The sequence below is a fragment of the Passer domesticus genome, chromosome Z, assembly GCF_036417665.1.
Source record: "Passer domesticus isolate bPasDom1 chromosome Z, bPasDom1.hap1, whole genome shotgun sequence".
Taxonomy (NCBI): domain Eukaryota; kingdom Metazoa; phylum Chordata; class Aves; order Passeriformes; family Passeridae; genus Passer; species Passer domesticus.
In genome coordinates, this window is record NC_087512.1 from 70184467 (window position 1) to 70205374 (window position 20908).

Consider the following 20908-nt stretch of genomic DNA (forward strand, 5'->3'; position numbering starts at 1 on the left):
CTAAATTACATGTTCTGTAGTGTGCAGTGTATTCATCTGTACAGTTTGGTAATGCTGATACTGCACTTCTTTTCTGTCAGAGCCAAACATGAGATGACTGGAGAAACTGTAGTATTTCAGGGAGGTCTGAGTAAAACGCCTGATGGGTAAGTTTACTGATAGTCTCTGACAGAGACACAGTCAGTGCTGAAACAGGATTCCCTAAAAAATCTGCTTCCTGACGTTCTGTTCCTGCTTGTTCTCTAAGTTACTGTAACTATTTCTGTGTAATACAGATGTGCTACTCATTTTTTTCTGCCTGCTTTACAATGTGAATTGAATATAGCTTTAGGTGTTGTAGCATTTGTCTAACTAAAAATAGTAACACTGATTTCCCTTCTGCTTTTCAAAGTCAAGGTCTTTCTACCTACAAGGAGCTTTGTTCACTGGCTAGTGACCTCAATCAGCCAGACCTGGTGTACAAATTCATGAATCTGGCCAACCATCATGCTATGTGGAATTCTCGGAAGGTAATGCTCCGTTTTCATACAACTTCCATTCCCACTGTGAACTCTGGAAACGACAATCCATTTTTCTATTCCTGGTTATGTGTTTTATGAAAAACTGCATGTGTTGATGCTGTGATATCAGTCCAAGGCAAATTTAGCAGGCTGAGAAGAAAGTTTAGGATTACTTGAAATTCTTAAAACAAAACTTTGGTGTTAGAGTATTCATATAATCCTACATTCCCCTCTGAATTATCTGACATACTTTTATTTTTTTTAAGTGTGTTTAGAAGGACAGTCCTTAATGTGTTCATTAAACAGTGATAATGTTTTGAAAACTGGATGAATTTTTGGATGCCAAGAAAAGTGATCTTTTTTATTTAAGGAGGCAGAGTAAAAAGTAACCAGCAAGTTGCTAAAAAGGACTGTTGTCAAAAAGTATCACTTTTTAACTCAAGTTTTGATGTTTTGAAACAGCTGGGAGCTTTAGCAAAGCCAAAATACTGTTGGTTACACTTCCAGGTGAAAAAAGGAGCATGATAAGTTTGAAGATTTAGGTGTACTGTTTAGAGCTTATATGCGAGACTCTTCACTGGCTTCACAGAAGCATGGAAGAACTTGTTTTGAGTTCCTGACAACACCACTTAGTGCAAAAAAACAAGTCCCAGCTTTAACTTTCATCCAGAGTTTGACAATTCAGCGCCTCTCAAGACCTCCCTCAGCACTGTGACTTCATAAGCACAGGAGCATAGTTAGGTTCCGGACCCTTGTGGAATTTCTCCAGCCCAGATGAGTCAAGAAAATCCACTCAGAAGGTGTGGATTGGGCTTTGGCATTTGAAAAATTGCAAAATCTTTTAAGTTGAAGGGAACACCTGGAAATCTGTGCTCTAAACCCCCCACAAGAGCTAAACAGAGCATGCTGTTCAGGGCCTTGGAGGCCTTGCTTTTCTTTACACTTTCTGCAACTTCTTGCTTTTCATGGCAGTGGTACTAACTGAAAATGTGTCTTTATTGCTGTTTTCTAGATTAACCCAAACAACACATCCTGTCCTTTGAAGTCCCTAGTGTGGGGTTTTGAGTGGCAGCTTTTGAAACTGCAAGTCAGAAAACAGGCAGTCATTAGAGGCAGTCACTGCACTGCCTTCATTGAGTAATTTCTTCTTGGGCTATCCTGCCAAATCTTGTGGTACCTCACAGGCAAGCGTCAATTCCACTGTATTAGAAGTGACAGTGGAACTGACAGTGTTGGAGAAAGAAAAGGTCATAGAAGAATACTGAAGTTTAAAGTAAATATGGACAGATGCAAAATTATAATCCACAGAAATTTCTGATTTTAGAAATAAGGTGGCGTTATTTTGTTTTTAGTTTTTCAGTTCCTGAGTTACTCTAACTTTTCTTAATCAGCAGAGTTGTAAGGAGGCAGTGGCCCACCCTCACCAGTTTAGCCAGGAAAGAATCTCTTTTGGAAGAACGTATTTAAATCTACATACTTTTAATTCACCAGTACTATTTCTGCAAATGAGATGAATCAGTATCTTGCATTTTAGGTTGGAAGAAAGTTTTGAAGTAGTATGTTGTCTGCTGAGTGTGAGATTACTGTGTTACTGTAGCTGTGAGGATGGGCTAATTCTAGTACCATTCTAGACCTTTTGATCTGGTCTAACTCTGAACCATGTCAGTCAGCTCCGCCCCTGACTGTGGTGTGCCCATGAGCAATAACTGGGTGAATGGACAATGTTTCAACAAATACTATTTTGTTGTTATTTCAGGGAGCAGCTTTTGGTTTCAATGTGATAGCTGCCAAGGCTGGAGAGCAGCTGGCTCCATTTTTGCCCCAGCTTCTTCCCCGGCTCTACCGTTACCAGTTTGACCCCAACCTGGGCATTCGTCAGGCAATGACCAGCATTTGGAACGCGTTGGTCACTGACAAGTCGATGGTGAGTGACCAGCAAAGTGTGGCAAGGGGCTTTGCTGCCAGCCAGCAGTGTATTGGAGATCCTCGTGGAACAGATGCATTTTGTGAAAGGAGGGGCAGTGCAGAAAGGGGTGAGGTACTGCCCTGGAAAAGGAGGTACCTCATGGATGAGGTTGGAGCTTGCACAGAGGTTTTGCATTCTCATATGTGAAAGGATTTTGCTGACCTTGTTTGTGCAGCCAGCGTTAAAGTTTATGACTTACTTAAAACGGATCTTTCCACTTTGATGTTGCTTTGACACTGCTTATGATAAGTTTTTCATGAATCCTTACAGCCTAAGATGCCTTCCTAAAGGAAGTCCACCAAAATATAATTCCTCAGTTTTTAAGTGGGAGGAAGCTCATGGTTGGAGGCTGTTCCATCTGTTTGGAGCCTCCTCCCAGGTGTATTTCAGGAATAAGCGATTTTCATAAGATGCCCTTGCTCTGGTTCTGCAAGGCTTGGGATTGGATTTGCATTTTTTTCTTCTAGGAAAGCTGATCTTAATGTGAAGTTATTCATTCTAGTTCCTCATCAAAACACAACTGCTTCTTGAGTAAATACATGCATGGTGTTGCATTTTAACAGTTCAGCTGATAAAGGCCTTAGGGGACTTTTCTTGTTGCATCTTTCACAATATTAAGCACTCGAGCAGTGCTGAGAAAGGTGTTTCAAAAGCACAGTCAGAGAAAGTTTGCACAGCACTGGCAAGCATTAGTTCATCTGATGTGGCTGAAGGCAGGTTGTATTGTCCAAATGGACTCTTTTTTTTTTACAGAGTATTGGACAAGGATGCACAGCTGTACTTGTTTAATGATTTTTCCTTTTTTTTTTAATTGTAGGTTGATAAGTACATGAAGGAAATTCTTGAGGATTTGATCAGTAACCTAACCAGCAGTCTTTGGAGGATCAGAGAATCCAGGTATTGCTGGGAAAAGTATTGGGTTTGTCTTTGGACTTGGTTCTTTTCTCTTGTTCATCATAAACTTGTTAACCTGAAGAGGCTGGGGAGGAAAAGAGGACTTATCATTTCATCAGGATACAGCCCAGCCTTGCAGCCTGCCCTTGAAAGTATGATACAATCTTGAAGCTATTTGCCTGAAATTTTTTATTGCATGTTGCTTTATACTAAAGAACGTCTTCTGAAGAATTAGTTTTCTGGTTACTAGTTCTTGCCTATCCTTGAATCTGAAATAATGCTTTCTCTTAGAAAACCTTGTCAGTCTGACAGTTATGTGCATGGTAGCAGGATGCCATTTTTAATAAACTGCTTTTTATTTTTAATGGTTTGTAGCTATGCTGTATTGAAAATCTTCATTTTAATTTCAATTCCATAATTCATACCATTTTGGTTTCTTCTTACTGTATGCTTAAAGAAGAGCAGACTAAAACAGTTTTGTCACTGGAATGTTTTGCCGTAGCAGTTTTCACCACAGCAGCCTTTTCACCTCCTATCACCTGTTTCAGGTTTTACCTGAACGACTGAGCTTTTTTTTCCTCTGCCAAAGCAGACATTCTTGTGACAGAGTGGATTTAGTGTTTGGGAAAAGTAAGGAGTTTGAAATAGTTCTCACTATTTATTTATATTTATAAGGGTATCTGAATATATGCACCTATATCAAGTAAGAACACTGTGTGAAAGAAATAAAATTCCCTGTTTACAGTTGTCTGGCACTAAATGACTTACTAAGAGGAAGACCTTTGGATGATGTCTTAGACAAGCTTCCAGAGATCTGGGAAGTTCTGTTCAGAGTGCAAGATGATATTAAGGTAATGGAACTGAGAACTGAACAGGAATCTTCAACAAACAGTACAGTAATCAAGCTCTGAGGTGTTTAAAGAGAGATTCTCTGACAAGAGAATTTCTAAGTCTGCTTAATACTCAAAACTCCTACTGGAGTTTTGAGTATCAAGCAGACCTAGAAATTCGTGCTCCTTGAAAGTAAAATTTTCTTCTCACATTGGAAATTCTCTTTATGTTTGAAGTGTTGGGTTTTGTTCTGGCTGTGCTTATTCTAGATGATTTGAGATTTTTCCTTGAAATAAAAGAATTCCTGAGTAGTTGCTTAACTTTTGAATATAAAAACATTTATTTTTGACTTCTAGTGTGCTGAACTGATATGTGGTGATATGTGGTATGCTTAACTTGCATATGTGACATCAGAGTCTTTAGGTCCTTACAGGTTTCAGCTCTGTCAGTGTATTGATTGCACCAGATACTCAGATGGACCAAAGCCAGAATTTCTTTTAACTATGTTCTAATACTTTCCTCTAAAGATATTGCTACTTTATATTAAGTATTTACCGTGAAGATAGCCTTGTCTGTTCTAGTGTTAATGCTTATTGATTAATATTAATCATTCTAGAAGAATAAAAATAACAGAAGTAATTGGTGACTTTTTTTTTAGGAGACTGTGCGAAAGGCGGCAGAACTAGCCCTAAAAACTTTAAGCAAGGTAAAACTACAATTTTGTCATCGGCACATATAGGCAAGGCATATATGGTTTTGATGTCAGGAGTGACCATAGACTACATTCACTCAGAGGATCTCTCGTCTAAGATCCAGTTGTGAAAGACTGCTTTAGAGAACAATCTTAATAAGCATCACCACTCCTGTGTACTTTTGATGATGCTAGTGAAGTCCTGCTGCTTGAGGGTAATGTGATGTTAAGGTCCATACAAGCAAAGGAAGGATATAATAAACTGTGGGTTTTTCCTCCGATGTTTTTTTGCTTACTTGGGGGTGGAATTTAAGTCAACTTTTTGTAACTTCAACAGTTTACCAAGACTGACAAATCTAATTGACCAAGCCTGGTGGTACGTCACTGGTATGAAACGGAGTAACTGTGTATTGGACTTCTCTGTGATGCTGTTACTGACAAGGTTTTTTGTGTGTAGTACACACTTGATATTTTGTTTGGTGATCCTCTGAAAAAGTCATATGGGTGGCAGTGGATCTAAAGTGCTGTGTTTGAAATCACAGTCTTCATAGTGCGTGACATTTTAATGCTGCAAGTAAGGATCTGGTTCTTCCCAAATGTTGTTGTGAAAGGTTATGATTGCAGAATCTGTTCTCATCTGTGACTTCTGCTCTGCTGTATGGAATGGTTGTGTCCCTGTGGCTGAGATAGGCTGTCCTTCAACTGAGAGGCTGTTTGATTCATATGTTCATCCAGATTCAGGTCAAGGCCTGCTAGGCTGTGAATTTGTCTTTTCTGGAAGTGGATTGTAGTTGACTTAACTTAGTTGGCTTAACTACCTTGTGGAGAGAAGATGAAGATGTAACAGAGCCTGGGCTTGGCCATGAGCAGTTTGTTTAGTTGCTCTTGGCTTCTTCTATCTAAAGAAGAAGGTGCTTTAATATAATCTGTGGGGAACGTTTGTGCATGTTTGCAGCACTGATTCTCACCCGTGATCTCACTCTCACCCCCAGGTTTGTGTGAAAATGTGTGACCCCTCTAAAGGAGCAGCAGGTCAGAAGACAATAGCTGTGTTGCTCCCTTGCCTCCTAGACAAAGGAATAGTAAGCACAGTTGCTGAAGTCCGATCTCTCAGGTTAGTTTTGCACCATGTAAGTTCCTGGGGGTCGAGTCTTGACCAAAGACACTAAGCTTATTCACCTAAGATGCAGAATGTTCTTTATGTTTGAAGTGACAAGTTGCTCCCCTAAAGAACTTTCCTACTGAGTTCTTTTTTCAGGGTTTAAACAGCAGCCTTATGAACTCTGCCTGTGTTTTGGAAGTGTGTGGCCTCTCTGCAAATGCCCAGATTCAGTTCCCAGATGGAAGTTCTTTTTCCCCTGTACAAATAGCAGGCAGATCCAGAAACAGTGTGCCATGCTAAGGCTGTCCTTTGGGACAGGCATATTTCTTCTTGTTGCAAGGAAAAATTCCCATGGTTCTTCAAACAGCCATGTCTGATTTCACAAATTCTTGTGAATATTGGCAATTCACATCCCACATGTGACTGCATTTGGTCACACTGTTCAAATACATTTTATGTCTTGTAACAGTTCAGTGTTCTTTGATGTGTAGGGACTTTATTATGCTTGTCAATTTATAACTTTGTTTATTCTTTCCTTTGACTGAGGGACAGAAAAACTGGAAAATTCAGAATCGAAGCTGGTCTTCACAAAAATAATTCTTAGGAATTCTAACAAAATAATATTTCTTGAACTTTGTTTTCATTCCTTCTGAAGATATAAAACCTCTTTGTCAAAATGCAGCATGAGAGATGTAATCAGTCTGAAACTGACTAGTAAGGTTTGAATAGATTATTGTAACTTGTCTTCTTGGGCAGAGACAATGAATGTCTTGGGGTGACTTTGCCAGTGCTTGTTTAAAACATGTGGGTGTGTTATTTCTTCCCTTATCTGTCTGCAGTACTCCCTTTTTGCCCATTCCCATTGTGATTGCATGGCCAAAGTAAACAATCTCTGGCCAAAATATACATAACATCCCTTGGAAGTTCAGAGCAAGGGAGTAATTTTGTTTAAGCAAAAATTACATACACATGGTTTTGTTTGAAGGAGGATTTATATTAGTGTGCCTGGATTACAGTAGATCAGAGAGGTTTTACAGATAATTTTGTGTGTACCTCTATTGCCCTCCCCTTTGATCTTTTTCCAGCATTAACACTCTTGTGAAGATAAGTAAAAGTGCTGGGTCTATGCTGAAGCCTCATGCGCCAAAACTTATCCCAGCCCTGCTGGAATCCTTGAGTGTGCTGGAGCCTCAAGTCCTCAATTATTTGAGTCTTTCTGCAACAGATCAAGAGAAAGTAAGTGCAGCTGTAATGGAGAAGTATCAACACAGCAAAGATTACAAAGATTTAATCTTCATTCAGTGAACACAAAAATAGCAGATTTGGTAGAGAGGTGTTAAAAAGCAAAGAGAAATAGCTAATAAGTTGCTAAAAGATTTGGTCACAGAATATGGCTAGACAAATGTGGAGATTTTTTTTGAAGGATTGGAATAATTTTTATTCCCTAGACCACTGTATGTTTCCAAAAGTGAGGAGCAATTTTAGTCTTCCGTTTTTAAATGTCACTGCTGTTTTTCCCAAGGGATTAACTTCAGGTCTTCATATAACTTCAATTGGAAGGTGTACTGTAGCACTGTGGGCTGGAGGTGGATGTTGTCAGTGCCATGTTATTTAATTGTTGTCAAAGAACTGTATTAAGCAATCACAGCCTTTTTGAAAAAGTGATTAAAACCCATTGATTAGAAACAAATTTAGCTAATTCCATTATGATTCAGTTAGATTATCCCTTTGCAAATGAAAAGGGAGTGAACATTGTGAACAGTTCAGTGTGAGATTTTGTCTCTTTTCCCCCCCTTTGTTTTCGCTTCCTCTCTCTCTCCCTGTAAGACATCCATCTGCCTCTGAAAGGGAAACATTCATGGTCTGTAGGCATAATTGCTTTCTCCATGCATCTGAAATAGCTTTTAATGTAAGGTAGTGAGTTATGGCTGATGTTGTTGCCCTTTCTACTGTTTTCATGTTGTGTTTACACTTGGATTTGTTTGGTGATTTTTCCTGTTGGTTTTTTTTTGTTTTGTTTTTAGACTGCAATGGATAGTGCCAGACTTAGTGCTGTCAAGTCATCTCCTATGATGGAAACCATTAACACGGTAAGTATTGATTTCAGAAAGGTTCCAGTGTAAGGTATGTTGTAGAAGAAGAGGAATTAAAATGGAAGCTTTACAGAATACCTCTTCAGGTTTGTTTTCTTATCACATCTCCATGTGGCTGTGTGTCCACTTCCTTTTTCATGTACAGACTTCTCATCATGCCACCATTGCTTTCCCGTCATATCAGTTGTGAATAGCTTTGGCTCCATTTGGAGTCAGATGGATTGCTTCATCATCTAAAGACCTGTCTGCTTTGATGGAGAGGGCATCCTTCTAGTGCTTTTCTTTGGATGGAGCCTCAGCTGATTCTGGGTTATGTTAGCTAGCATGTCTCTATATCTCTAGCCCACAACTTCAAAATCAGCTTCTCACCTGGGCCTTAAGTTGATGATAGTCATTGTTGGTAAGGCATAAATACTGTTCAGCCATTGTCTTGTGGTGCCTTAGATATTCCTATCTGGGCCTTGCCCATACTTTCATGGTGGAGGTACTAAGAGAAAATGCTGGAAACACTGTCTGCAAGTGGTGTTTGGCACCAGAGTTTCCTGCTGCTGGAGGAGGAGTTGCTGATGCCCAGATGCTGTGCTGTAGGATCTGTCCTGACAGAACTCCTTGTCCTCTGTAGGAACCTGTCCCTTTTGAAAAAAAGGCACCTCTTTTCTACTCAGGCATTGCATGCCAGGGGCATGTGGGCAGGTAGAGAATGTAAGGGTTGAGCAAGTTTTAGGGGAGTTGTAGCCACCAGAGCAATTTATTGTTTTCTTGGCTTCTGGAAAAACAGCAACAGCAAGCCCTTCTGTACATAACATGTGGAGTTGAGTTTTGGTGTCAGATGGAGTGGTCTCTATAAATAGAGTGTAAAGCGGTTGGGAATGAAAGGCTCCATGTACAAGTGTACTTGCAGCAGCCCTGCAGGCTGCAGCAGCTGCTGCTGTCCCTCCTCCAGGCCATGCCCTACCCTGCCAGCCCTGGGGGAACAGCTGTGGTGCCCTGATTATTGACTGGGATTTTGTAGGGTAGGGGAGAGATAGTGATGGCTTCCCTGGAGTATTGTGAAGATGTCCTGGCTTATGAGCAGCCTCTTCTATATTCTGGGGCTGGCTGGGAGATTATATGGATAATTTCCTTCACCATACTGGTGATGGAGGGGGAAGTAACAGTTGATCTGACTTTGAAAGCTCAGTTACCTTCATTTAGTATGTGATCCTTGAATTTGCTAGAGAATGGACCTCCCCTCTGGAAACAGTGTGTTATATAGAGTGCTGGCAACATGAGGCCCAGTTTTGGATATATTTGGCCCTACTTTGGATATATTGTTGCTTCCTGGTTTCAGAGAGTTGGGGGAAATGTTGGGTTTTGTCCTAAGGTACAGGTCCTAAGATATGAGATGCTTTTGCATTTCATTCTCACAAGTGTGTTAGTTTCAGGCTTCCTGAAGAGTTGGAGTGCAGGAGAACATCAGTTCCAGCAAACGATAGTTTTAGCAAGGTCAGCTCAACAGAGAGGTGGGACAGGAGAATCTGTATATGGTGGAATCCACTTCATGTGGGCTTCTCCTCATCATGCAGCAAGCTCTTGTGATTCACCTGAGGACCAGCCAGCAGTGCTGAGTGCCTCTGCAAGAAATACACAAACTTAAGTTACCATCATTACCTTTCTTTTTTTTCTTTTTTTTTTACTTTTTTTCTCTCTCCCCCTGTCTCTTGCCTTTCTCTAGAGCTTGCAGTATTTGGATGTGTCTGTCCTCAGTGAATTGGTCCCTCGGTTGTGTGAACTGATCAAGAGTGGTGTTGGCCTTGGCACAAAGGTATGTCTGTGGTTTAAATAGTTCTTTTGGAAATGAAGAAGGGAGTATAGAGCAATGTCAGTGTAAATATGGTTCCTTTGACTATGTCTTTTAAAGCAACAGCTTGGGTTGATAGATACTGGAGTAATTTGATATCTGAGTCCACTACATCAGTCTACTGAAGGCGTGCTGCCCTAGCCTCCTCTAGGCTACATGGCTGCTGTGCTCTGTGACACATGAGTGCAGAAGGCTGTCCTCAATTGCTGGAAATCTAGGATCATCTATGCTGACTAGTCCTTTGTTTTGCAAACTTTTACTTCTACTTTTACTGCTCTTGGATTATGAGAATAGGGATCAGCGGGTATAGATCATGTCTTACAAGTGCAGCACCACAGCAACTATTAACAGTAATAACCAGTGGCAAATATTGTTTTATGTTACCTTTGTTTCCCCTTGTAATCTTCCAGGGGGGCTGTGCCAGTGTAATTGTGTCATTAACCACACAGTGCCCTCAAGACTTAACACCTTATTCAGGTAAGATTTGTCTCTTAGTGTCAGGTTTTAAAGGAACTTTTTGCTGCTGTGGTGTTTCTTCCCTTGAGTTTAACACAAAAATGATAATTACATGTTTCTTTTTATCAGAGACCCGTTTGAAGTTACCTTTTTTGCTTGAGATTAGGCATGCTTGGAATAGGTTGAGTACCCCACCAAGTTGGAAGAGGCAGAGGAAGGAGTTGAGGGAATTCACTAGCACTGAGTAGGAATAGGCAAAAATATTTCTTGTTTTTCTTGGAACAGTCTAACAATGCCTATGTTAGGGCAGCACTGTCAGTATGCACTTTTTCTTTCAACTTAAGCTATGGGTGGACCGTGAACAGCAATTTTGCCTCATTGGGTCTCTTCTGATAGAAAAAAACATCACCTTTCTCTTGCAAGATAGAAGTGAAGCTGAGAGCATGAAAGTGTGGAGGGCTTGCTTATAGGAACATTACCAGTCAATGTGTGCAAAACACCAGTGCTAGTTTAAACATAGTGACTCACAGACTCCATAACCCCACTAACCCCACATACATGTAGTGAGGAAAATGCATAAATTCAGGCAGTCTGATGAAATGCAGGCTATTGCAATTCTTGCCAGAGGAATAAAACATAATGCTTTTGATAAAGAAAAGTTTCTTTCAACAGGCAAACTTATGAGTGCTTTGCTTAGTGGCCTGACTGATCGCAACAGTGTGGTACAGAAGTCTTTTGCCTTTGCTATGGGGCATCTAGTCAGGGTAAGCTGGGCTTTAAGTTTTATTTTGCTTTATAGGTGGTTTTCTTTGAAGCGTTTGAATAATTTGAGTCTCTTCCTTCTTACAGACTTCCCGGGACAGTAGCACTGAGAAGCTGCTGCACAAACTCAGCAGCTGGTACATGGAGAAGGAAGGTGTGTTGCTTTTGAGGTATTCACTTACAGAATACATGCAGACAAACATCCTGGTGACATCAAAAGCTAGTAAAGAAACATTTCTATGTTATGATGCTTGGTTTCACTGGCTGAATAATTCCTATACAATGTTACACAATACTGTGCATTACTCTACTTTCTAAGAGGCAAACCAAACAGTTAAAAGAATAATCCTGCTTCCCAGTCTTAAGGTGCTTGTTTTGCTCTTTCAGAGCCAGTTTACAGAGCAGGCTGTGCTTTAACTGTGCATGCTATGGGACGCTACAGCCCAGATGTACTGAAGAACCATGCCAAGCAAGTGCTGCCGTTGGCTTTTCTTGGGATGCATGAAGTTCCTGAAGAAGAGAAAGGAGAGAGAGAGAATTCTACTCTGTGGACTGAAGTTTGGCAGGAAAATGTACCTGGTATGTTGCATTAAGAATAGTAAAGCTTTCTGGAAAGCATGGGACAAGAAATAGCATGCTTTCTAGAATTCCATTTTGAAAATACAGAGTTTTCATGGTAAGAGATTTGGGAAGCTTGTTCCCATTTTATTCCTTGCTCTAGATGTCTTGTTTGAAGTTTGCCTTCTCTGGCTATTAAAATAATTACAGGGGCATTGATCACAAGGATGGACAGTAGAAGTATTTTGAAATTGTGATACACTGAATACCACTGTAATGTGGCCCTGATGGTGCAGATAACTAGACATCTTTGGACATTTGTATGCCTATAGGGGTGCTGCACACTTCAAAGTTACAGGAGCTTTGCCCTTTCTCTCTTTTGGAGATCTCTGCAGTAATACCTCTGGTTTTAGATTCAATGAATTAATCTATGCTAGAGAAGTGCAGTTCTTTCTATAGATTAAAATCTGGATGCATTATAGTATTGTCTTGCTGACTCTTTCAGATTTCAGATTTGGTTCCTCAGTTACCAGATGATGATTTTTCTGGAGTCTGAGAAAGCTGAAAAAGGTTCCCTAATGATATGTTCTTGGAAGAAAAAAAAAACCAAACTAATATTATATTTCTTAGAAACAGGCTGACACAATATCTAGTGTCTGCTTTACGGAAGGACTGAAATGAGCTCTGTGTCTAAATACACAACAGACTTTATTTAGAACCCCTAGAAAGGAGCCCATCTTCAACCAGGCTGGGAGGAATTCTACATGCTTTTGCCTGAAGTAGACCTTTCTGATGTATCTCGTAGCCAAAACCTCCAAGAGATCTATTTGTTTGTTTTTTTCAGGGTAGCACTGGTCTTGTTCACTTGTGGTGGTTTTTGTTGTGTTGTTTTTGGGTTTGTTTTTTTTTAGTAAGATCAAAGGTATGTTTGTTTTGTAGCAAAATTATAGTTTTCTTCCATTTGACATGCAGGTACCCAGGGTGGGATCAGATTGTATTTGCAGGAGTTGATATCCATCACCCAGAAGGCTCTGCAGTCCCAGTCCTGGAAGATGAAAGCTCAGGGAGCAGCTGCCATGGCATCAATTGCCAAACAGACAGGCTCCCTTGTACCACCACATCTGGGAATGGTGCTCTCCGCACTGCTGCAAGGCCTGCCAGGGAGAACCTGGACTGGGAAGGTAAAGAGGGAATTGTCACCTCATGGTTTGCTGTGAGACCAGGAGCGTGCAGCCATTAAGCCAGGAAATGCAATGTTCTCTGCTGCAGAGCAGCACAGTAAGAATGCTGATGCAGGGAGTCTGCCTTTTGTCCCGTGTTTAGCAGATACAAAAATGACTGGGAAGATAGGTAGGTGAAATTCAGACTGCTTTAGAAGTTGGTCTCCCACTTAGACTAATTCCACTGCACCATTTCTAGCCTGGAGGGATACTAGCATGTGCTCAGAGGTGCTGCAAGGCCCCTTTTTGCTGCCAATTCCATGCAGATTGAAAGTTAAGTTCTCTGCAGGAGGAGTGGCCAAGAGATAGAGAGACATTGCTTCTCTGAACTGGTCTCACAGGCATATTTCCCCACTGCCCCTTGCAGAAGAACAAAAAGGTTTGCCCTGTGCAGCAGGACTGTGTGTTTTGGCTGTGTGGCCATCACTAGCTTCTCAGTGATGTCTCTTCTGTCATTGCAGGAGGAGCTGTTAAAGGCCATTGCCAGTGTTGTTTCTGGGTGCAGGTAAGTGGCTTGATTGGGGTGGTACCCTCAGGATATGAGATCTCAAAAAGGTGGTTTTTTTGTTGTACAGTGTTACTGCATATGGGCTACTAAGGAAATTATAGAAAGTTTGTTATTACCATCCTGATCTCTTATCAGTATGTGAGGAGCAAGTGATGCTTCAGAGAGACCTGCAGAAGTAAATGATTGATTTAGAGAGGAAGAGGAGGATGTTGAGAGGCCACAGTTGTTAAGAGGAAAGCAGAGACTAAGGGGGAAGATGGAGACCTTAAATGGGAAAAGAAGAAAGAGACAGAAGAGTAGTGAGGGAGAAAATGCCTTGGAAGCATATGAGAAAATAAGAGAATAAAACAGGGAGAGCAGACAAAGAGAGGAAGAGCTCTCCAGTGTAACTTGTGTTACAATTACTGGTAGGCGACTAAGTGCCTGGACACAGGAATTAATTCCTCTGTGGGAACAGTGGATTTTGGGATTAACATGGTAATGTCCAGGTGCCTTGCATTTCAGTGCAGAGCTGCAGAAGTCAATGCCAGGTCAGCCCACCATCACAGATGTTGTCCAGGCTCTCCTGAAAGAATGTCGTAAAGAAAACCTGAAGTATAAGATGGTGGCACTGCGCTGTGCAGCTGGGGTGCTCCAGGCCACAAAGGAAGACCGGTTCCAGGAACTTGCTGATATCATCTTCCCCATGATAAAGAAGGTGACAGTTCAACTTCTTGAATTTTCTCTCTTTCAAAACAGAACACCCAAGTGGTGAAAGTCCCAGTGATGGTGGCTGCATGCCAGACTTCTGCCCAGAGGGCTGATGATATGAGGGATTCCCCACATTCAGCCAGATCTTTGGTGGGGCTGAATACCGAACAGTTGGTGAGCCCTGGGGTGGTTCTACCTGTGCTGCCCAAATTCTGAATTAGCCCAACTGTTCTTTAGACAGAGTCCTGCCTGTGATGTCCACCACTGCCTTGTTAACCACTTGAGAAGTTCATTCCTGACTGTTCTACAGGCAGCAAAAGGCTCCTGGAAAGCTGTGTAGAGTGCTTGTGTTTAATATCAGCAGAGCCTTGCAGCTCTGGGGGTGGGACTGGTGTAGCACAGGCACGTGTCTGGGTGCCAGGCCACAGAGCCTGCTGTGCCCCTTTGCAGGCTGCTGGCAGTGCCAGAGCTGGGCGTGAGGGCTGGTGTGTGCAGGCTGCAGGGGAAGACTGAGCTGCACTGCAGTGTGTGCCTAGCTTGCCCTCATCCTTCTGTCAGTCACACTTCCCTCATGGCTTCCACAGAACTCTCTGGAGAGCATGGGAGCAGCTTTTCCAAAGCATGATGAAGAAGATGAGGACATGAGGGAGAAGGAGGTTCAGATGGAGTCCCTGATCTGTGCCTTCGAGACTCTGGGCAAAGCCTGGCCGAAGAGCCCGGAGACACAGCGTAAGTCAGCTGATGGCATGCAGAACAAACTATGTTTTCTTAAAATGAAAAGCAGATGAAGGGAAGGACCTGGAGATCACGTGCAGAATGAGGAGAGTGCCGGAGAAGATGCAGGATCTCACTGCAGCCAGATTGTGAGGGTATTCAGTGAGACAGCTGCCCCAACTGCTTTCATGCAAAATAAGCCATCCTTGGGAAAAATCTTTACTGTTGTCTTAAATTCACTTCACAAAAATGTTCTGAGTTTATAGATATGCAGGATGAGTGAGGTGGCTTGTCTAATAAAAAGAAGCCTAACTCTGCTGCTCACATTTACATTTGCATCAAAGCTAGTATAAGAATTGGGAATACCTGGAGAGAGTTGGGAAAAGATTGCTTTTATTAGCATGCTGGCGTGTGTAATGCAGCTGTTTTGTCTGCCAGCATTTGTAATGAGTGAGTTGATGTGAAGATTTTCAGGGTCACTCATTACAGGATGTTGTCTCGGTCATATGCAGTGATTGGCTTGATGTCACTTGTTGAGGAGCACTTTGGAGACAGACCAGTGTTTCCTTCTGCCTTTCCACGTGGTAACACAGTGATGTCCTTGTTGTCCTTGTTCTCCTGTAGGTTGCTATCGCCAAGAGTTTTGCAAGTTAATGTGTGATCGTCTGAAACTCAGCACATGGAAAGTGCAGCTTGGAGTGCTACAAGCCATGAATGCCTACTTTCAAGGGTAATTCTTTCTGCAGTCCGCTTCAGTGATTTGTCTTCTCTTTCTTGCTTGATACTGTTCTATGAATTTGATGACACTGAATTAATGGAGAAGTTGAGCAAACTTCTGTCCCACTGATGCAGGATGCCTGACTGTTTTTGCATTTGACAGGCTATTGCTGTTTGATAAGGAGCACTCTGACCCTGTGGCTTTGACAGAAATACTGTTGGAAACCTGTTCCTCTATCACCCATTCTTTAGGTAAATGGACTTCTCCTGGTTTGTGATGGATGATGAGTTGCTTGTTAATGCCATTGTCCTCTGGGGATTTGTGTGGTAGAGGAAATGGAGAATAAGCAGCAGTTGTCAGAGGTAACATTTAGCCGTTCCGTGCACTGTAGTGATTATTGTGAAGTTGCAGTGTTCAGAACAGCAGTGTGCAGGGTGCAGTTCACAGAGAAGTGCATTCCTCTGGTGCAAGAGAGCTCTGCAAGGGGAGGGAGAGGCAGACAGCTGACCGTGCAACCTCTCAGAACACAATCAAGCTATTCCTGATTTAATGAAACACAAGCTTTTCTGCTCCACCATTCAGACTTCTTAGATATATATGCATTATGTATCCAAGATTATAGTACCCAAAAGATACCCCAAATTTCTCAGATAGCCAGTACATGAAGCTCCAAGGCTTAGAGGCAGTTTGTGCTCTACTGGAGCAGGGCACCCATATGTAAATGCTGCTGGTGTCATGTTGACAGTCATGGGCCTCTGCATTACTTTGGTGTTTCCACTTGTCCTGTGACTGTAACAGTGCCCCATATCTCATACCTGCATGTGGTCTTGTTTCTGATGTGCCTAAAGACAGCACTTTAGTGCTAACTACCAATTCAGAGACCCCTTTGGAGAAAGTTTCTTTTAGGTATCAGTCCTCATAGAAGGAGGACTAGGGTCCTCACCTTAGTAAGATTTTAGGTCAGAGACCAGGTAACTTTTTGTCTCAAGCTTGTGCTTGATGGGTGGCATGGGGTTTATGTACCTTCACTTAATCCTGCTTGTTAACATTTGTATGGTATCCAACCAGTACAACTCACTAGAAAATTCTGTTACACACAGAAGTTGTCTGCCATCACTTGCAGCTATGGCAGCATTTTGTTCCCTACTGAAATACGTAAGGAACAGTAGCTCTGTGGTACTGGCAGAGGCAATGCACAAAGTTGAGTTGACTTGTCAGCCTCCAGTTGTGAACTTTCTGCCATTCAAATGTGCCTAGTGTTCAAGAGGGCACTGCAGACTGACAGCACAAACAAGAGCTTAGTGAGCTGTGTTAGTAAAAGTGGTCTGGAGATCAGAGGTGACTTTTTGTAAGGTAGCTTTGTAGCTTTTTGTAAGGTTAATGCATTTGGTTCCCAATGTGGTTTTGGGTTTTCTTGTTTGTTTGCTTTAAATCTTTCAGAAAACAAAAGCTACACATCCATAAGAACAGAAGCTTTATCTGTGATACAACTGCTGCTCGCCAGACTACAAGGTGAGCCTTTTTGCTTGCCACCTGAAGAGCGACTGTTTGGTAAAGATGGCACCTGGCTCTATGGCCTGGAACTGTGGAGAGATGGCTTTACCTTCTGTTTGCAGCACTGGGTGATTCTAGGGAAGCTGGGACTTGGAAGTAGGAGAGATCTTGAAGTAACCAAGGCTGATATCAAGTTCTAAAGTACCATTGGATACCATTTCCTTTGGTGAGGAAAATGTTCACCAAGGAGAGTCCCACATGGAGCTCATAGAACTGTCTTGTCAGATCTGTGTTACATTCAAGCTCCACAGAGGTGGGAGTTCCTCTTAGTACAGAAGAGTGACTTTCAATTTTCAGTGTCAAGTTTGGTTTCTCATTATTATTTTGTAATCAAGCCTTGCAGAATTGTCTTCATAGGGTGAGATCTTCTTAGGTCTCAGGTTCATATGTGTCTGCAATTGTTATGTAGCAGATCTTTCGTTTGGGTTTCTGGTATGCATTTAATATTTCCTTTATTCTGGCAAAAATCTTACATGCCTCTTTCATCAGCCATGTGCAACGTGGGAAACATGGTTCTTCAGGCCCTTGTGCTGACACGTTGCAGGCTTAGACAATGACACCTGGTCTAGAGCGGTGCAACTCCCTGTCAGGTACCAGCACATGCAGCTGAGCATCCAGGTGAATCTGAGTTCTCCTGGAAGTGCAGTATAAGCAGTGAGTGAAAGATTGAAGCAGTCACTCTTTTAGCCTGTCTAGGGAAAGCAATGTCCTTCTGGAATTTTGTTGGTTTGTTTTCTGGTGTTCATGTTCAATGTCTGTCTCTCTTTATCTGCACAGAAGCTCAACAGTGGGAAAGCCTGACACAAGACAGCAGAGAGCACCTAATTCGTTCGTTGTCTACGATGGCATCAGATAGCAGACCTGAGCTACAAGAGAGGGCATTTGTATTGAAGAGAACACTTGAAAATCTTGACTAAGTTCTAAAACATAAATTTCAAAGTGCCATGTAAAACAAAAACAAAAAAGTGCAGTGGTCTGAAAACCAAGTGGGGAAATGAAGATTACTCTGTAGGATGCATCATTCCTGGCCAAAATAAAAAATGCCTTAAATTCTTTTCCCCATTAATATTATTTTTATTCTTCAGCTGATCATTACTTGTTTTATCAGCAAATACCTCTCATCTGCCCTAGAATGTTTGTAAGTGTGCAACATAAAAAACGCAAGGGCAAGATGCCTTTTTTTTTTTAATAGGCAGAAGAATGTTACTCAGACCCCCTTTGTCCTTCAGAAAAACTGTTGGAAATCCACCAGCACAGAAAGTAAAACCATATTTAGTTTTCACATTTTTTTTATGTAGAGATCTGTTAACTGGTGTTTACCCCAGTAGTGCTGGTGTTTGTTACCTGTAGAGAACAAAATGCTTCCCTTGAGGCCTGTGTTTGACTCCTGTGGTTTCCCAGGGGCAGGGTTTCATCTGACACCCACCTCTGCTTCTGCTTGCTCCTCCCTTGCAGCCTGTTGTCTGTGCATTGTGAAAGGCAGAGTACTGTTAACTTCACTCCTTCCTTCTTCTCTGACCTCAGCATGGATTGACCAAGACTATGCCTTCCCCAGCTGGCACCCTTGGCCTCCCAAACTTTAAATGAGAACTTTTTCCCCAAAAGGATGCACAAGAGAGCACTTTACTGAGCTGTGTGGGACAAAGTTGGGCCTAGTTGGTACCGAGGTGGAACACTGCTCTTCTGAAAATTGTTTTGCATGGACACTCCTTAGCTCCAGGAAATAAAAAAAAAAATTAAAAAAAGGAAAACAATCTTTTTTTAGATATGTTTTTGAAGAGCGTTTGAAGTTTGAAAATGACACATTTTTTTAATAGTAGTGGTAATGTTTTATTCCCTTCCTGTTCGTAAATCTGTTCTTGCTTTGGAAACCTGTAACAATTTAGACTTGTCAGTATTTGTAAGAAACAGAATCATCTGTCATTTATCAGAGCCCAAGTCATGCTGGTTTCTAGCAATTTGCACTTAAGATTATATCTACATTAACATGGGAGTAAAATTGCTATATGGTGATGTGGCCCTGCTGCCTGTCTCCTTTTTTTCTTCCTCCTCTGACAAAAGACAAATCTGACCACTATAACAAACTTTAATAGTGTGAAGATAGCACTGTTCCATAATCTGACCAGTATGTGTACAACTTTTTGGGGATAAATGCTTTGCTGATGGTGAAATAAAATCATTAGTGTGGGCACTATCATGTTCATGGCTTTCAGCACCAGAAGGCTCATTTCTTTTCTTGCAGTCTGCAGCTCCTTTCAGATCTGCTCTGTTAAGGAGAGGATTGCTCAGATGACATAATGTTTCCTCCATGCCCATTTATTCAGATTCAGGTATGCAGTACCTGCTTTCCCCTCAGGTGCCATTCCCCAGTCAGTGTTTCCTGGTACTGTACTGTAACAGTCTCATTGTCTGACTTGCTCCCCATAGGGAAGAATGTAATTTGTGCACACCTGGTAAGAGAACATCAGGAAGAAATGGGCAGAGCTGTCCCACTGTGGCTCTTGTGTAGCAGAAACCTCAGCGAGCACTATTGCATTGTACATTAGAACTGGTCAGTGGGCAACTCCTTGGTGCTGGGAGCTGGTGCTATGATGCTTTGATTTACATCTTGTTGCAGGGAGCTGCTCTTTGTTTACGTGTAGTTTGAACTATTGAGCACAGTGTACATTTTAAAATTTTACTGGGCAAATCAGTTTGCAGTAGCTTTAAAAACTTGCTTACCGTGACATGTAGTGTCATGAGTGCTTTTTTTTTCTTTTTTTTTTTTGTGTATTAGGTGAATATTACCTGTGATGCATTGCTGTAGCAGTTCATTGTCTGACTTGGGTTTTTTCATATTGGTGAGTGACAGGAACAGAAAAGCAAGACCCTCCATGTCTCTGGTAATTTGAGCTTTCACTGTGGACTGGAGTATTCAGAGGTAATGCCTCATATGGTCAAATGACTGTAGTAGAATAACTGTAATCATTGTCAATAGCAATTGAATTTCTCTATTGGGGATTTACACTAGAGGGAAGAGCGTATTCTAGGAACTCTATAAAACAGCTGGATTAACAACTCTGGCCAAGAGTGTTAGGAAGGTTAGAGATGGTATGACACTTTCTGAATCACAAAGCAATATGTCTTTCTCGTGATTACAGAGCAGATTCAGAGCTCCTCTCTAAAGCATGTGCCTATACACAAAACCTACCTGTACAAAAGTTAATTAAGTCAGAGGTTTGATTTCTACTCCCCTCACATTTGTAAACTTGATAGGATTAAAAAAAAAAATAGATGTGGCCTTCCTAGAGTTTCTTCTCTAAAAGGTATTGCACTATGTAAAACACACTGTACTTCGCCCAGCACGGGCATTTCTTGTGCTGCTGCAGTGCTTTGTATACCTGGAGTGCAGTGTGCAGACTCGACTTAGCACTCCTGCTCTGATTTACAAGCTGTTGCTTAAATGGATGTATATTGAGAAAAGTTTTCTAATGTTGCAAGATCTCCATCAAATTTACTGCAATCTGTACTGTCCAAATATGTGAGTGGTCTGACTGAAAGAAAACCCTCCTGCTTACCAAAAAGGTAAAAACTAAATAAAAGCTGCATGACCTGTTCCTTGGAGTAACTGGTAGTGTTTTTTCTCCTGTGGTTGGTATTTTATAGTGTTCTGTGCTCCAGATTCAGTGTGTGCTGCTGTTGTGCTCAGTGCTGGCCTGCTGCCCTCCCCTCACGGTGGCTCTGCAGCCCTGGAAGGAACTGTGTGTTTTTGAACCCACAGTTTGGTCTCCTGAAATCAGGCATGGTTGGGGAATCTGTCTGTATTACAGAC

General features: G+C 41.7%; 1 protein-coding gene across 4 annotated transcripts in view; it reads left to right on the plus strand.

The window, feature by feature from the left end:
• The window catches only part of ECPAS (Ecm29 proteasome adaptor and scaffold), a 57968-nt gene extending 37275 nt beyond the window's left edge, over positions 1 to 20693 (plus strand). For all 4 annotated transcript variants that reach the window (XM_064403950.1, XM_064403949.1, XM_064403951.1 and 1 more), the window contains exons 28-49: positions 81 to 146; positions 392 to 509; positions 2257 to 2424; positions 3284 to 3363; positions 4106 to 4211; positions 4850 to 4897; positions 5875 to 5996; positions 7070 to 7220; positions 8009 to 8074; positions 9792 to 9881; positions 10328 to 10394; positions 11046 to 11137; positions 11223 to 11289; positions 11523 to 11714; positions 12666 to 12874; positions 13375 to 13418; positions 13926 to 14118; positions 14696 to 14840; positions 15450 to 15555; positions 15706 to 15794; positions 16984 to 17055; positions 17875 to 20693. In XM_064403950.1, the coding sequence (XP_064260020.1) occupies positions 81 to 146; positions 392 to 509; positions 2257 to 2424; positions 3284 to 3363; positions 4106 to 4211; positions 4850 to 4897; positions 5875 to 5996; positions 7070 to 7220; positions 8009 to 8074; positions 9792 to 9881; positions 10328 to 10394; positions 11046 to 11137; positions 11223 to 11289; positions 11523 to 11714; positions 12666 to 12874; positions 13375 to 13418; positions 13926 to 14118; positions 14696 to 14840; positions 15450 to 15555; positions 15706 to 15794; positions 16984 to 17055; positions 17875 to 18014 (2431 nt within the window). In that variant the 3' untranslated portion in view covers positions 18015 to 20693. The remainder of the gene's footprint in view (positions 1 to 80; positions 147 to 391; positions 510 to 2256; positions 2425 to 3283; positions 3364 to 4105; positions 4212 to 4849; positions 4898 to 5874; positions 5997 to 7069; positions 7221 to 8008; positions 8075 to 9791; positions 9882 to 10327; positions 10395 to 11045; positions 11138 to 11222; positions 11290 to 11522; positions 11715 to 12665; positions 12875 to 13374; positions 13419 to 13925; positions 14119 to 14695; positions 14841 to 15449; positions 15556 to 15705; positions 15795 to 16983; positions 17056 to 17874) is intronic.
• The last annotated feature ends 215 nt before the right edge of the window (positions 20694 to 20908 follow it).